Genomic DNA, 13,752 nt, shown 5'->3' on the forward strand with positions numbered 1-13,752 from the left:
CTAACTTGTTGTAGGTGTTATCTTCGCAATTTTCATTGACGGCTGCATTGATGAATGGCATTTGTGGCGTGGGCTGACTAGGTCCAGCTTTTGAGCTTCCGTAGGATCGCTGATGATAACGCCGCAGGCTGCTGGAGTACCCTTGGCCGGTGTGCTTTTCATTTCCCGACCTCCAATCCACTGGGACCCGTTGTAACGTGGTGGGTCGCGAATAAATACTTTCGCTGTATGTTCGCTGCTGGAGGCAAGGTCTACCAAACACATCGCGAGAATGGAGACTATCTACCTCAGCATCGGGGCTCTCTACATATCCACCGTTTGTAGTACAATCCTCTGTGTGAGCTGAACTACTCGTTTGATCTTCTTGTGCCAGGTTGTTTTGAGAGTGGTTTGTCGTCAGTAACAGTGCATTGTCAGTGGTTTCAGCTCCACTAGCGCCCGAAGGGGATAATCTCGACAAAGTTCCCGGAAGCGGTATTGATATTGGCCGTCGGACGTTCAACGTATAGGGCTTAAACTTAGCATTTAAATGGTCGTGAAGCTTATCACGCGCAGAGTAAGATCGAAATGGAACCCGATCAACGAGACCAATGTTCTGTTGATCAAGAAGTGCCCAACGTTTCAACATTCTACTAAGATTGTCGTTTGAACCTTGTGTTGTATCGGAAGGCATATTGTTATCTATGACCGGCCTAGCAACAGTATCTGGGCTGAGATCGCCGACATTTCTAGTTTTCGCCGGCCATGGGGATGTTGACGATGTCATCAAGCTGGGTTGACTGGTGTGTGACGAGTCTGTAGGGCTGTAACTAGATTCTGTTTGCTGGCCCTCCCTTGCATGTTCAGATTTCTGCGTCCATGGCTCCTGATACTTAACATTAGGAGACGGTCTAGATGAAGAAGCAGACCCGGAACTCCTAATCATTTCAACTCCAAGATGTAATTCTTGCTTCTCCATGGCTTCAACGTACGGATCGATTAAAGGCCTGGACGAGCAGTCCGTTACATCTCCGGGCCCATTACGTTGAGGGTATTTCCACGAGGGGCCTGGTACTATGGGACCCTTAGTTGCTGCCGGGTCATTGTCCCGCATACGGCACCACAAACTTCCGCTTCGAAGCCCCCCCAAAGAGCTTCCATCGCACGCCCTATTTTGTGAATTTTCTAGAATGTGATTGTTCTCCGCTACTTGGAAAAAATTGTGATACCTATTGTCATCGGGGATTTGAGCGTACTTATCGATTATAGATGCTATAGAGATCGATGCATGTCGCCGTTGTAGTTCAACATCACTCACTAAGCAACTGGCATAAAGGCTCGTTGTATCAGGCTCAGGGCGTTCACAGTTGAGCCGAGGGGCTCTCAGGGACATCGGAGTAATTAGAGGGTTAAGCTGCCGCAAATTCTTTTGTCCAACCGACGTCCGCTGAGGAATTCCATGCGGTGCATCGCAAGCGTGACTATTCAAACCCATCGCGGATGTAGCCATGCCCCGTTTCCTTTCCGTCGTCCCCGTTTGAGTTTCTGGTCCTGGAGAAAATTGTGCCCCATAGTCGTGGGATGTAGGAGTTTTTTTTGTAAGCGTTTGGCTCCGGACAACTTCTTTGCACTGCCTACAGAAATTTTGACGCTTCTTTACCCGACAAACTACTAGAGATAGCATGACAGCAGCGATTGTTAAAATGATGAGCAGGACAAGAATTGGTGTTTGTACACCTTTCAATGAAGGACATTTGCTGACCTCTACCGCAGAGACTGTAGCATCCGGGGGCCTGGATGTTATTGCTGTTGCAGCAGCTGTGGTTGTTTTTGCTGTTCCTGTCAATGGTGATGATGACGGAGCTGATAGTGGAGACGTTGACGTAAAACTTGCATGTGTTGAACTTGACGGCAGATTGCTTGATATGGGTACACGAGGGGAAGTTCCTGCGGTAACCGTGAGAGTAGTGGTAACAGAAACAAAACTGATGGATTCGGCCCTTGCCGACAGATTTTTAACAGGCGAAGGCTGCTGGCAGGTTGCGATTGTCGATGAATGAAGGGAGCTCATATCTGTGTCCGTGGTGTACCTAGATATATGATTGTCTATATGATGTGACAATGTCCCACTCTTTGCGATACACCCTGAAGTAACGAATGTAATCAAAAAATTGCAGGGGGGCATGATATGTTGATGAATACCTAGTAAGAAGAGTAAAATAGAAATATACCTTTAAGAAAAGGGATAGAAGGAAAGGAAGGCAAAAGAGCTGCACAAGTGTACATCTCGATTAAGTTGATGAATAATGAAGAAGTCGATATGAAGATTTGTTAAAGCTATGAATAACATATCAAGTGTCTGTGGTAATATATATCACTGAAATAAAATATCCCAGCAAACAGTTATATGAAATATTGATTCACAGTTTAATCAAGCAAAACTGCAAAATATGACTCCTTTGTTGTGAAATAGAGTATGTTCAACGATGACTATATTAAGTTTAAGTTCAATGATAGGAGAACAATGAATGAATCACAGATAAACTGTAAATTTATATATCATTGAGATTTCTCGTCAAAGAAAGGGTTAGAAAACGTGTAATAATTCCAGTTTCAAAAATCAAGGGAAGAAATGCAAGGACAAAAGCAGAAAGAGACAAAACAGCGTTGAACAAAATAGGGTCTTTAGTTAAGCTCGTACTCACTGCACAAGTCCTTCATATTAGCTCCCACAAGCTTAGCGTTCCCATAGATACATTAGCTGTCCCAGCCGACAGATCAAATCCGGGCTGAGTAGCTTCGATATCCAGCAAAAGTCTTCGCTTGTGCCCATTCCCGGAGAGCTGTTGTGGATATATTGATACATGGAATATCCTGAAATTGAGATCCCTGACCTTGGCTTCTATCGCGGTATGGTCAAAGTTTATAGACATGGCTATTTTGACTACAAACACTGGCCAACCCCGGATGAGTTTCCCAATTATCCGAAGGTGCTGGACGGTGGTCATGGAAGTGTTGATGATACTCCGGTCGGGAGGAGAAGGTGTATAAGTATCGTCGATTTTGATAGGTGGTTATACCGTTAAAGGCTATTGCGAGAAAATAGACAGAGGTTTTGTCCGTTTTTTTCTTTCCTTTTTTTTTCTAATTTGTTTTCGAAATGAAGACGTAGGGTTCATTATTTCCGTTCCGGGACTACAAGCCCTTCATCGGATCAGTTGAAGTTCACGAAATGCAATGGCGAAGTTATCAGTAAGACAACTAACACTCTGCTCGGTTGGCTGAAAATTCGGTATGCCTTCAAAATCGTGCTGCGGCATCTGGTAGCTAGTTTTCTGGTGAGTAGAGAGAGTATGATTGTATCAAACCTGAATGAAGAACACCAAATGGACTTAAGACCAGCATCCAACCCAGGTAGTGAGAATTGCAATAATACAGTACCTACGATGACCCCAAGCTGGGGGATCGGTTGTATTGATGCCGTGAGGAGTAATCCGTGGCTTGCAGCATTTGAATACCTCATTTCCTTAGGTAGACCCGATTGTCCTGGCTGATGGAATCGAATACCTCTGACAGGCGATCTGCATTCTGAAATGCACCTTTTGTCCAACATTTCTCAATGATCTGGCCAAGCCAGATAATTTGTGTGCTAGGAGAGTCGTCCTTAGGGGCCAAGTAGCTCTACAAGCTTCTGGTGGCAGGTCTTTTGAAGTGGTCAAACTTACAGCGCTCTCCAGTTACAACCTCATAGATTACAGCCCATAGAAGGCCAATATCCGTCTGGGCTGAGTATCCATTGTCGCCAGCAGCCTTTATGTTGGTATCAAGCGGTAAAACGGACGACATCGTAAAATCGCAAAACCAGATAGATAGATCCGAAGCACGGAGGAAATTGCGACTAGCAATGTCCCGCCACAATAACTGAACGGTGATGTATAGGCCACGACGTATTTCACGGAACCATGAACGTTGAAGAGGTCGATTGTGGTCTAAGTAGGTGCGTCGGTGGCCCTTTTCCATCGGTGCAAGTTCAATAGTCGCATCGGAGATACTGATTCAGGGGACAACGCCATCGAAACCACGTATCCATCGATAAACATCTTGTTCACGCCGTATGACTTCAATATTAAAATGTCCACATCGTCGTTGGTGGTACTCCTATCTCCCAGTTGCGTTTTGACTACCATTCTCCATCACGAAGGACTTACCAGCCCGGACCTGTCATAGCCAAGAATTTGATGATCTGGAATCACATTGCCGTCAAGATCTAGGAAGGACGATATTTTCAGTCGTTTCAGGAGATGAGGAGAATTTCCAAGAGTATTTGTGAAATATTGACAGATGGGAAAGGTTCTGGCAAGCAGATGATCGCATACACTTAGCAAAAGAATCTGGAATAAACAGAAGACAGACACTGCAACCTTCGGTACAATGATTTATTGGGGCCCATTGCAGGTTCAGCGTACTCCAATAATCCTCCGTGGGGAGTACGAGTCGCCATAGCTCTGCGAGAGAACAGATGTTGGAAGCGCCTGGGGTGCATCAACAGGATCCCGGTAACTAAATAGAGGATATTGGTAACTACATACAAGCAAGCTTCGAACGCCTAACGATTGAATCACGGGTATGAACCTCAAAGGACGCAACAGGAAGAAGACACAGAGCAGGTGACGATAATTACCACCAGGACATGCTTTTCAAGACTATCTCAGCCGGCTCCGAAGACGCCAAAAAGAATGCATACATCTATCCTACAGCCTATTCAACAGGTCGTGGTCTCTGATGTCGAACAATGGGATTGACACCGGCCAATGGTCAAGAAGACTAACTATTCCAAGTCCAGAGTTAAGTAGTTATGTGACGAAATTCGATGCTAACGTCAACTAGACACCCTACCAATTAGATACAGAACTCCTTCACCTGAGACCACAGCGATCAAATTATCACAATGAGTTTTCAGCAAGAATGCTTCGTCCTCCATCAGTAGTGACCCGTTTACGGATCCTCACGCGGACATATCGCGGTCCCAGCTCTCTAACCATTAATGCCTTCAACGCAGATACCCCATGCAGCTCGGACTCGCCTAGTTGTGACGTTCCTTCTTCCAACCCTTCATCCGACACGATGTCCAATATCGCGCTAGGGCAGAATACCAGAGCCTCCCCGGTTTTTAGGGCCACGATTCTGGAAAATAAATTATCGGATCCGTATTTACGTTTGCTATCATCGTTGGCTGCGCCCGCCAGATGGGCACGCAGTGTTGTGAACCATGCAGGGGAAGTAAACCGGTGAACGATGGTTACGTCGCACAGGTCTAGTAAATCCGGCGAGAGCGTCGGTTCCTGCGTTGCAATAATGACCCGCGTGGCTAGATGTCTTTGCTGGCGGATCAGTGACAGGAGGGTACCGGTTAAATTACCCCCTTCGCGGCTGTTGGTCGTCAAAAACTAAAGTCATGTTGAACTGTTGAGAATCAAGGAGGAAAAGTATAGGACAAAGCAAATAACAGCAGAACAGTTGGTGGAAATTGAAAAATTGTGTCTAACCTTATGGGCTTCGTCCAAAGCGACGACACGTCCGCCCTCGTTCCGCCGCTCCATGAAAATGCTCAAACAGATATTAAAAAGTGAGCACGCATCATTTTCGTCCACGAATGGGCAACTCAAGTCAACGATCGTCAAGGAGCCCGGTTGGAAGTTCCAGATATTTTCGCCTTTCTTTCCATTTCCTACTGCAAGTCCTCGAGCTGGCTTTCTATAAATTTGCTCAAGAAACGACTCGAGCAAATCAAGCCGCATGTTCAGCGGGCCTAGTTGGCCTTTGTTCAAGCCCTGTTGCTCGAGGCGCTGTTTAAACTCCTTGAAATTTGTCCCCCGTCGACCAGGCGACTCTTCGGCCATGTTCCTGAGGACCTTTGTGACGATCTATTAAACAAAGAAAATTAGTATCCATTGTTAGAACAGGATGGTCTCGTCTGCTAGAAACAATATTAACATTCGGGCAGATAAGAAAAAAAAATTTTTTTTTACCTCCATATAAAGCGGCGTCGTCGCTTCGTCATTAACCGCCATCAAATCTTTCATCATCCCCAACGTCAGCTGGTCCTCGCGGAAATATAGCCGCGAAACCTTTGGCATTGGCGTCCCATCCGGCAGCCCCGGTATGTTCGCATAAAGCTTCTCCATATGCCCAAAATTGCTCGGCGCAACGAGCACACGGACCGGCAGCTTCGACGAGAGATACGCCGCCTCGCACAGCTGACCCGTGTTTACTGCCGTGAACTTGTCGTAGTGCAAGACCAGCCCGGTGAGTGGGGATGATAACTTCCCCGTCTCGGACGGATGAAGGAGTGCATTCTCAAGCATGCATGAGAGCGTATGGCTCTTGCCGCTTCCCTGGCTGCCGCAGATAAACGTCGACCATGGCGCGTTGATATTGGCATACACCAGATTTGTCGATCGTCTGGCATGCGTTTCGGGGCTATCTTCTCCTTCGGCTCTATCGTATGAAGTCGTCCGCATCCCCATTAAGGCATACTGGGGCAGTATATCTTCCTGGTACTGGACGTTCATGGCCGTATGAATGCCAGAAGAAAAGAGTGGTGTAGTGCGGAGCGCTTCTAGGCGCGCGACGTTTTCTTCGCCGTTTGTGGCTCCGAATTCACCATCGCATTCTATCAGAGCTAGGTGTTTCGTCAAGTCTGTACTGGCGACCATCTTCGCGGCCGTTGGAGGGTTATTCTTTTATTCTTTTCTCGCGCGCTGTGAAATTGTCGGGATCTTTTTTGCTTCAATGGGAAGGCGAGGGGAGGCGAGAGAGTGACTGCTGTATTTTTGAACACCATCGCTGCGGAATCGCCTTCCCTGGCTTTACTTTTATATTGCTTAAGTAGATGGATAGATATGGTGGCGTCTGTTGGATGCCTCAAACAGTGGAACAGCCTAGAACATACTGAGAGTGGAAGTTTTACATGCGGGAGAGGCGATGGAATGAATGGCCATGCATTAGAACCATCCTCATTCAGAAAAAAAAAAAAAAAAAAAAAAAAATCAAGCTTCAGATGGTGTTGTGCTATTTGATGCTAATAAAACACATATCATATTCAGCAAAACAAAGTGGAATGGTGAGCTACATGCACTATACATAAAATGGATTCTAGGATTCAGAAAAACAAGGGAGAAAGTGAGAAATCATTACTTTTCCTTTGAATAGAATTGCATTGTAGACAGCATCACCCATTTTGCCCATCTTCTTGTCATTTATCGAGTCTGGAGATTTGTCAATAAAGCGTAATTAGCAGTATAGAGAAATCTCTGAAATGACAAGCTAAATGTGAATGAAACCACATGCACATTGCAATGTGGGGAACTATTTCCCGCAGAAAGGACAAAGGGGACGAAAACACAAAGGGAAGTAAGTCTAGAGAAGAAGGTGGGGTAGGAATGAAAAGAAGAGAGACAAATCAAATCCCAACCATCAATGGATTAAAGGAAAATAAAGGAAAACAGGTGGGACTTGCACTTGTTCCAACCCATCCTACCCTCAATTTGTCTCAATTTGTTCAGGAGAAATAGAGGAACAAAAAAAAAAAAAAAAAAAAAAAAAACCAAGCCCAAAACAAAGGATCGAAAACCATCGATCCACATAGCTATCGCCAGTACGCCAGTTCAATTTCCCGACGAAAGTGCAACGGATATCAAACAAGATAGAGGAATTGAGAGGAAAGGCACAGAAATACATATATGGAACAAGAAGGAAGAAATATGAAGGTATCCTGGTCTCTCACTTACCTCGATATCCGCTGGAATGCCACATGGTAGTGACCTAGATAAGAAAGGTTGACTGAAGTGGTGAAGAAAAAAAAAATAAAATAAATAAATCAAAAGATACAGAATACAACAGAATGCAGAAGAATGCAGTGTTCACTGTTAACTTGATTGAAAGATACACACAATGAACCGGCATTGGGGGTTGCGAGATGATCAAATGGTACAAGTGCAATAAAATAAAATAAAGGCGAAACAATGTCCACGAAGTGAAGGGTTGGGGAAAACGTAGCACGGCTTTTATGGAAGGAAAGGGAGATTTGGTAGGGTGTGATATTTTTAAATCGAGCGCAAGACGATATGACACATAAATCGTGTTGTAGTACGGGGGTTGCATTTGGGAGTATTTTGAGCGTCCCGTGTGTGATTTTACAAGGTGGTAACACCAAAAGGCATGTAAGGCGTGGCAGCACGATCTAAACAGCCTAGGAAAGTATAATTTCTCCATGACAGAGTATCCAATCGGAACTTATTATGTGATAATATGGGAAGACCCAGACGATCGGGTGGAGGAAAAACTCCGGTGTCAAAACCTAGGCCAAAATGAAAGCCCCAGTCCAGGACCAAATCGTAGAAGTGCTAAAAGGAATTGAGTATCACGGAGGCGGTGTAGGGGCAGGATATCTGCCACCGCCATCATTCCGGCCACTGTTTAGCAGTGGCTGGGTAGCTGGAATGGACGGCATAACAGGCGCCGTTGGCTTTCTCTTCCTACCAGAACCCCCACCCCGGCCTCTCCCAACGGGGAGTTCGAAATCGGGATTGCTGCCCAGCAGCAAATCTTGTCGCCTTTGCTTGTCGTGTCTCACTTCAGCTTCCGGAGACCGCCACTTCGGGTTTACGCCGCGTTGGGATATGGAGGTGAAGTGGCTGGTTTCACTGGCTGCTGGTGAGTGCGCGCCCTCGGGGATATCTTCAAGGGATGAACTTGGTTGTAGCTCACCAAGAGCGCCAGGCGTGAGTGCAGGGGGCAAATCATTGGGTTCGGCGAAACGGGGTTCAACATCTTCATAATAATCGCCGCGAGAGGTGGAATGCGGGATTGGTGCTTGGCCGTGTGGGCTCGGAGATTGGCGTTCGATCACTGGAAGGGAAGGTTCTCGTAAAGCTTGTTCCCATGCCGCCCGAGGTGGAATATATTCTCTGTAATTACCAAGTTAGTGTCCGTATTTTGATGAGTGAAATCTTGATTGACATACGCTTCCTCGTTGTGTACACTTGGAGGGCTTGGATCAGGTAGATTGATTTGTTCCGGGTGAAGACCAGTGTAATCCCTAACGACAGAATTATCCATTGGATTGTGGGGATCTTGTCCGTGATTAGCTACCGGACCTGCGCCCAACCCAGGTTGCATCTCAGCAGAAATATATCCTGGGCCCACCTCCAGTGGGCCTCGCGCGCCATCATAACCATAGTCAGAGCGACTGCCTGTGTCTCCATATCCACCTGGAAGAGGAGAAGCCGCCCCGTACGCGCGGTATTCATCCAATACTTCCGGCGGGTAGCCTGGAGGCGGTCCTCGTCCTCTACCCATCATTCCCGGGCCCATCGGACCTCCTCTGCCGCGCATCCCGTAGCCATGCGGCGGTGGCCCTCTTGGGCCATAGTATGGACCGCCTCGACCTCTCATTAGATAACCACCCCTCCCACGAGGTGGGCCATAGCCATATCCACGGCCGCGCTGGGATCCCATACTGCTATTCGAATATTGATTCCGTAATCTGGGATCTGAATGCGTTCCTCGCATCTGAGGTGGTCCAAAGCCGGTAGTTCCCGGTGGAAGAGGATTGCCGTACTCATCTACTGGAGAATTATACGGTCTGCTTTCATATGGCCCGGGGCTGCGTCTGTCACCAGGGAGACGGATGGTGTTTCCGCCATCGGGGCTAGTGCTACTTGGAGTACCATCATTGAGAAGCAGTTTGTCATCATCAATGGATCTTGAATGGCTTTCGAAGCGTGCAAACGCTGGCAGAGAGTCCGGTGATGTCATGTTGGGCAGAGAAGCTTCGGTTTGCTCCGTTATGATTGGCGGAGGATCCAACTTTATGGCATTTTGGCGGCTATAGAAATTCTCTCCACTCATTTCTGCATTTTCTGCAATTCGCTTTTTCCTAGCTTTTCGGCTTACAAGAGTTCGTCGCATAGCACAAGTGAGAACCCCGCTCGCGGTAATCAGAATAGTTGCTGCAAGTACAACCCACCCACCCCATTCTAGATGAGGCACGAAAAGAAGGATATCGACAAGGAATGCAAGGAGCGATACGAGGAGGGTCGGCAGGAGTAGAATGAGAAGCCCAAGCAGATATCTAGGTGAATGAGATGGAGAATGGAAATGGGCCGCCGCTGCCAAACCAAAGCAGGTAAGAGTGAGGAATGCAGCAACTGGATGGACGATTAGAAGGGAGGACAGCGAATGGCGAACGCTTGACGGGAGGCTAAAATCCTCATCCCGAGACGCATCGTTGAACAGCCCATCTGCAAAACCAGATCAGCATATATTTATATTCGTGGGGGTTGCCTCAAATAAAAATCTTGAAGCAGAAAATATATAGATATAGATAAATTATATAAAGAAAAATTAAACAAAATAAAAATAAAACAATATTCTGGAAGTACTCACTCGAAGTGTACCCGACACGGATAGGCGAGCAATTGCTGCCCACACAATACCCAAAAATACCAAACTTAATATCATCAACAGTCGCGATAGGGATCGATTTGACCACTGGTGTTGACAAAACAGAAAGCAGTAAAAGAACAAACGCCGTGAGGAGGAGAACCGTGAGCGGCGTTGCTGGTCGTAAGAGCATGATGTTACCAAATCCGGCCACGCTTCACCAACGGTTGGGGCGAGAAGGGAAAAAGGGCGGGACCTATCTCTGTCGAGGCCAATTGCGCGAGGCGTGCAGAGACAAACGATCTAGAATACGAAGGGGATACGACACAAATATATGGACCATCGAGAATGGATGAAAGGACGATAACGCATGGACGCGAAAACGAATTGATCGATGCAGAGAAGAATGTAACACGATTAGCCAGAAACGGAGGCTTCAGTGCCGCAGTCGCGATAAGATAGGCGGAACATTGAGCGGGAGTGGTGTTACGGGAGCCGATATAAACAAACACAAAACAGAAGGGCAACGCTCCCTCCGCGAACGAAGAAACGAAAACACACACCAGTGGGCGACAGACGGGACAAGAAGCAGAGCGAATGGAGACGGGGATAGGCGGGGCGGAGAGCGGAGGGCCGGAGGGTTGGAGGGATGATCGAGGTGGCAGTCGACGGTCGAAGGTGCGGTGGGAGAGAGGAGGAGGTTTGGAGGCTGTCGGATGTACGAAGGAGGAAGTATATACAGAAATGTCTGCGGAGGAGACGAAACCTCGGTTCTGTGAGGAGTTGGGTCGCGTTATGACAGGACGCATACGGCTAGGAGCGGCTTGGCAACGGCACAATGCAGCGGGTCATTTTGTGGTACAGAACCGTATGGTATGTGTATTTACATACAGTTCCCAGCATCTGCCTCCTGTTAGAAACAATACATGCTGTGACATATTATCATGGATGGGATTAATAGACCCCTAATGGCCAACGGAGAGATAAGCTTCAGGAGAGGCGAGAGACGAAAGACGAAATGTGATGTCGAATCCTTCCCTACAAGTCCTTCTTGACATGCTATTCTAACTAAGTTGTTTCTTGTATTGATTGTCCTCCGTGCAACACGATAAGGTGGTTGGGCTAATACCAATAAATGTCTAAAACCACCACAGCATCGTTATTTACGCTGTAATGGTTGATCCCAGGGTTTGCAATCAATGCTGCGAGGGTACATGTATTAGTTACCGTCGAGCTAGGGTACAGAATCATCATGAGATGCCCCTTTTATTCTTCTCCCTCCAAACACCCCCGTATCCATAGCTATCTACGTCTTGCTCAATTGACGCAATAACAATTTAGCTTTGCGAGTAAAGTCGTACTCCCCTCCATTACTGCAGATGCGTGATTTCGCCAAGGTTCGTGCAAGTCGAATCCATTCAGGGACTCGTGGACATTAGTTGCAAGTGCGGGGACTTTGCATGGGGGGCACTCTTTGAAGTGTTATTACTCCGTACTGTTTATTTATATTAAGGGGTTCAGAGCAGCAAACTGCTGACAGTACTTACTCAATACCGCCATCCTGGGTAATATTCTTCCTCTTGTACTGTACATCTGTACAGTACAATATTCGGTAATAAGCTCCTCAAAGGACAACTACTCTTCCGCCCCGCTTTTTCAATGTCAACAGGCTTCCGAACTTGGTAATTTGACAACTTCTCGGAGGGGTGTTGACTGAAGCTGATCATGTTTCATTGCCAGCTCATCTCGGGGAAAGAGGAAATAAGCAATTGAGGATTCAAAAATAAATACAATATAAAAGGCCGGAAGGAGAAGTAAAAACTCAAGACCAAGGGAAATTCCAAGTGATCTAATGTGGTGATGCTATCTCTATTCGCGTTTCGGAACTCCAAATTTTCAAGCTTCGACACGACGATATGCTTCAGTCTGATCAGGCAACGGGATCCCGTCATCTTCCCAGAACGCAGTCTTCTTGTCTTTTCCTTTTGCCATTCCGCCAATATCAAAGGGGTCAAAAACGGTCAGGAAAAAGTTCCTATCATCGACCCAGCCTGGGCCGATGCGCTCTGTTTTTCCATCCCGGGCTAGATAAACCACGTTGGACCGGGGGAGACAGCTGGCAGGCGGGAATACGTTCATCAGAACAGCGTTGATGAAGATGGGTACTGCATCCAAGCACCAGAAATATGCCTCGGTGCGTCCCACAACCGACCCCCATCCTTCGAAGGTCTCCACAGCGCGATATACATTCCGAACCGTAAGTAACGCGCACGACAAATAGAGGGTTATCAGAACTTTCCGGAGTTTCGGTTCGTGGATGCCAGCTTTGTGCAAGCGGCGGTGGAAGTAGGCGACGAGGACCCCGAACAGGGCGAAGATCGGGATTTGGGCGAGGATCGAAGTCTTGATTAGGATGTCACCCACTTTCAGTGTCGCTGGCGTGTGATTGAGGTTTGAGGCTATGGATGCGCCAGAGGCGGCAAGGCCTTCGATGATAGCATCGCATCCAAGGAAAGTGGATATCACGCGACCTGGGTGCATCGGCGATAGCCAGGGAACATAGTACAATACACGACCGAAAACGATGGAGTTTATTGCGAGGAATATAGGGCTGCAAATAACGAGTCAGAAAAGCGCTCGGAGTCGCATCAAAAACTACTAATACCCCTGGCATTGCAGGTACCAGGTGCTGACTCACGGGGCGCAAAACAAAAAGCATGATGTTGCGATGAAAAGGTCAAGTTTCCCGTAGAGGCCATGAGCTGCTATCTCACGGAGGATATAGCCGACGACGAAGACCAGCGAGACCCATGGGAGCAACAGGCCCATCCTCCACGTTTTGTGTCGCCTGTTCGAAGAGCGTCAGAAAGTCGGTTCTGAGAACGGACGTCAAGGCCGAAAAGAGGTTTTATTTTTTTTCTCATACATATTGTTCTGCCATAGATGCAGAAGACCAGAAACAAGCCAGAGAACAGCAAAGACTGCGGATAGCCCCTTTACGGGTTTATACTGGAAGAAGCTGAAACCCTCTGTGATAGTGAAGTTAGAATTCGGCTTGAGGACCATAGTATTCTTCCCTAGTATCTTGCGGGATGAATCGAGACGTACCTGTACCAGGTCCACCCATTGCAACGGATATAGGAAAATTATGTTACCAATGATCAAACGAAATAAATACTAGTATATTGAGCAATCGAATCATCTATAAAATGCGGCCACCCGAAGTAAACAAGCACTAGGACAGACAATATCTGGATCGTCCACACGAAATGAAGGAACAAATGTTCTGGATACAAAGAACCCATCCTCAAAAGCCTGAGCCATGGC

General features: G+C 47.0%; 4 protein-coding genes across 4 annotated transcripts; 1 reads left to right on the forward strand and 3 right to left on the reverse strand.

Annotated features, from left to right (window-relative positions):
- Positions 1-2,891: 2,891 nt before the first annotated feature.
- HCAG_06469 (predicted protein) lies at positions 2,892-4,309 on the forward strand (the record flags this gene model as incomplete). The annotated part of the gene is made up of 5 exons (XM_001538814.1): positions 2,892-3,022; positions 3,152-3,317; positions 3,731-3,809; positions 3,919-3,976; positions 4,207-4,309. The coding sequence occupies 5 exons, from the start codon at positions 2,892-2,894 to the stop codon at positions 4,307-4,309; spliced, it is 537 nt and encodes a 178-aa protein (XP_001538864.1).
- Positions 4,310-4,922: 613 nt separating this feature from the next.
- Positions 4,923-6,695, reverse strand: HCAG_06470 (conserved hypothetical protein; the record flags this gene model as incomplete). Its single annotated transcript, XM_001538815.1, has 3 exons — positions 4,923-5,426; positions 5,526-5,903; positions 6,009-6,695. 3 exons carry the CDS (start codon positions 6,693-6,695, stop codon positions 4,923-4,925), a joined length of 1,569 nt encoding a protein of 522 aa, XP_001538865.1.
- A 1,706-nt stretch (positions 6,696-8,401) lies between these two features.
- HCAG_06471 (predicted protein) lies at positions 8,402-10,618 on the reverse strand (the record flags this gene model as incomplete). Its single annotated transcript, XM_001538816.1, has 3 exons — positions 8,402-8,948; positions 9,005-10,283; positions 10,429-10,618. 3 exons carry the CDS (start codon positions 10,616-10,618, stop codon positions 8,402-8,404), a joined length of 2,016 nt encoding a protein of 671 aa, XP_001538866.1.
- Positions 10,619-12,321: 1,703 nt separating this feature from the next.
- HCAG_06472 (predicted protein) lies at positions 12,322-13,552 on the reverse strand (the record flags this gene model as incomplete). Its single annotated transcript, XM_001538817.1, has 4 exons — positions 12,322-13,036; positions 13,124-13,273; positions 13,352-13,454; positions 13,534-13,552. 4 exons carry the CDS (start codon positions 13,550-13,552, stop codon positions 12,322-12,324), a joined length of 987 nt encoding a protein of 328 aa, XP_001538867.1.
- Between the last annotated feature and the right edge of the window lie 200 nt (positions 13,553-13,752).

The sequence above is a fragment of the Histoplasma capsulatum genome, genomic scaffold (assembly GCF_000149585.1).
Source record: "Histoplasma capsulatum NAm1 scaffold_6 genomic scaffold, whole genome shotgun sequence".
NCBI lineage: Eukaryota > Fungi > Ascomycota > Eurotiomycetes > Onygenales > Ajellomycetaceae > Histoplasma > Histoplasma mississippiense.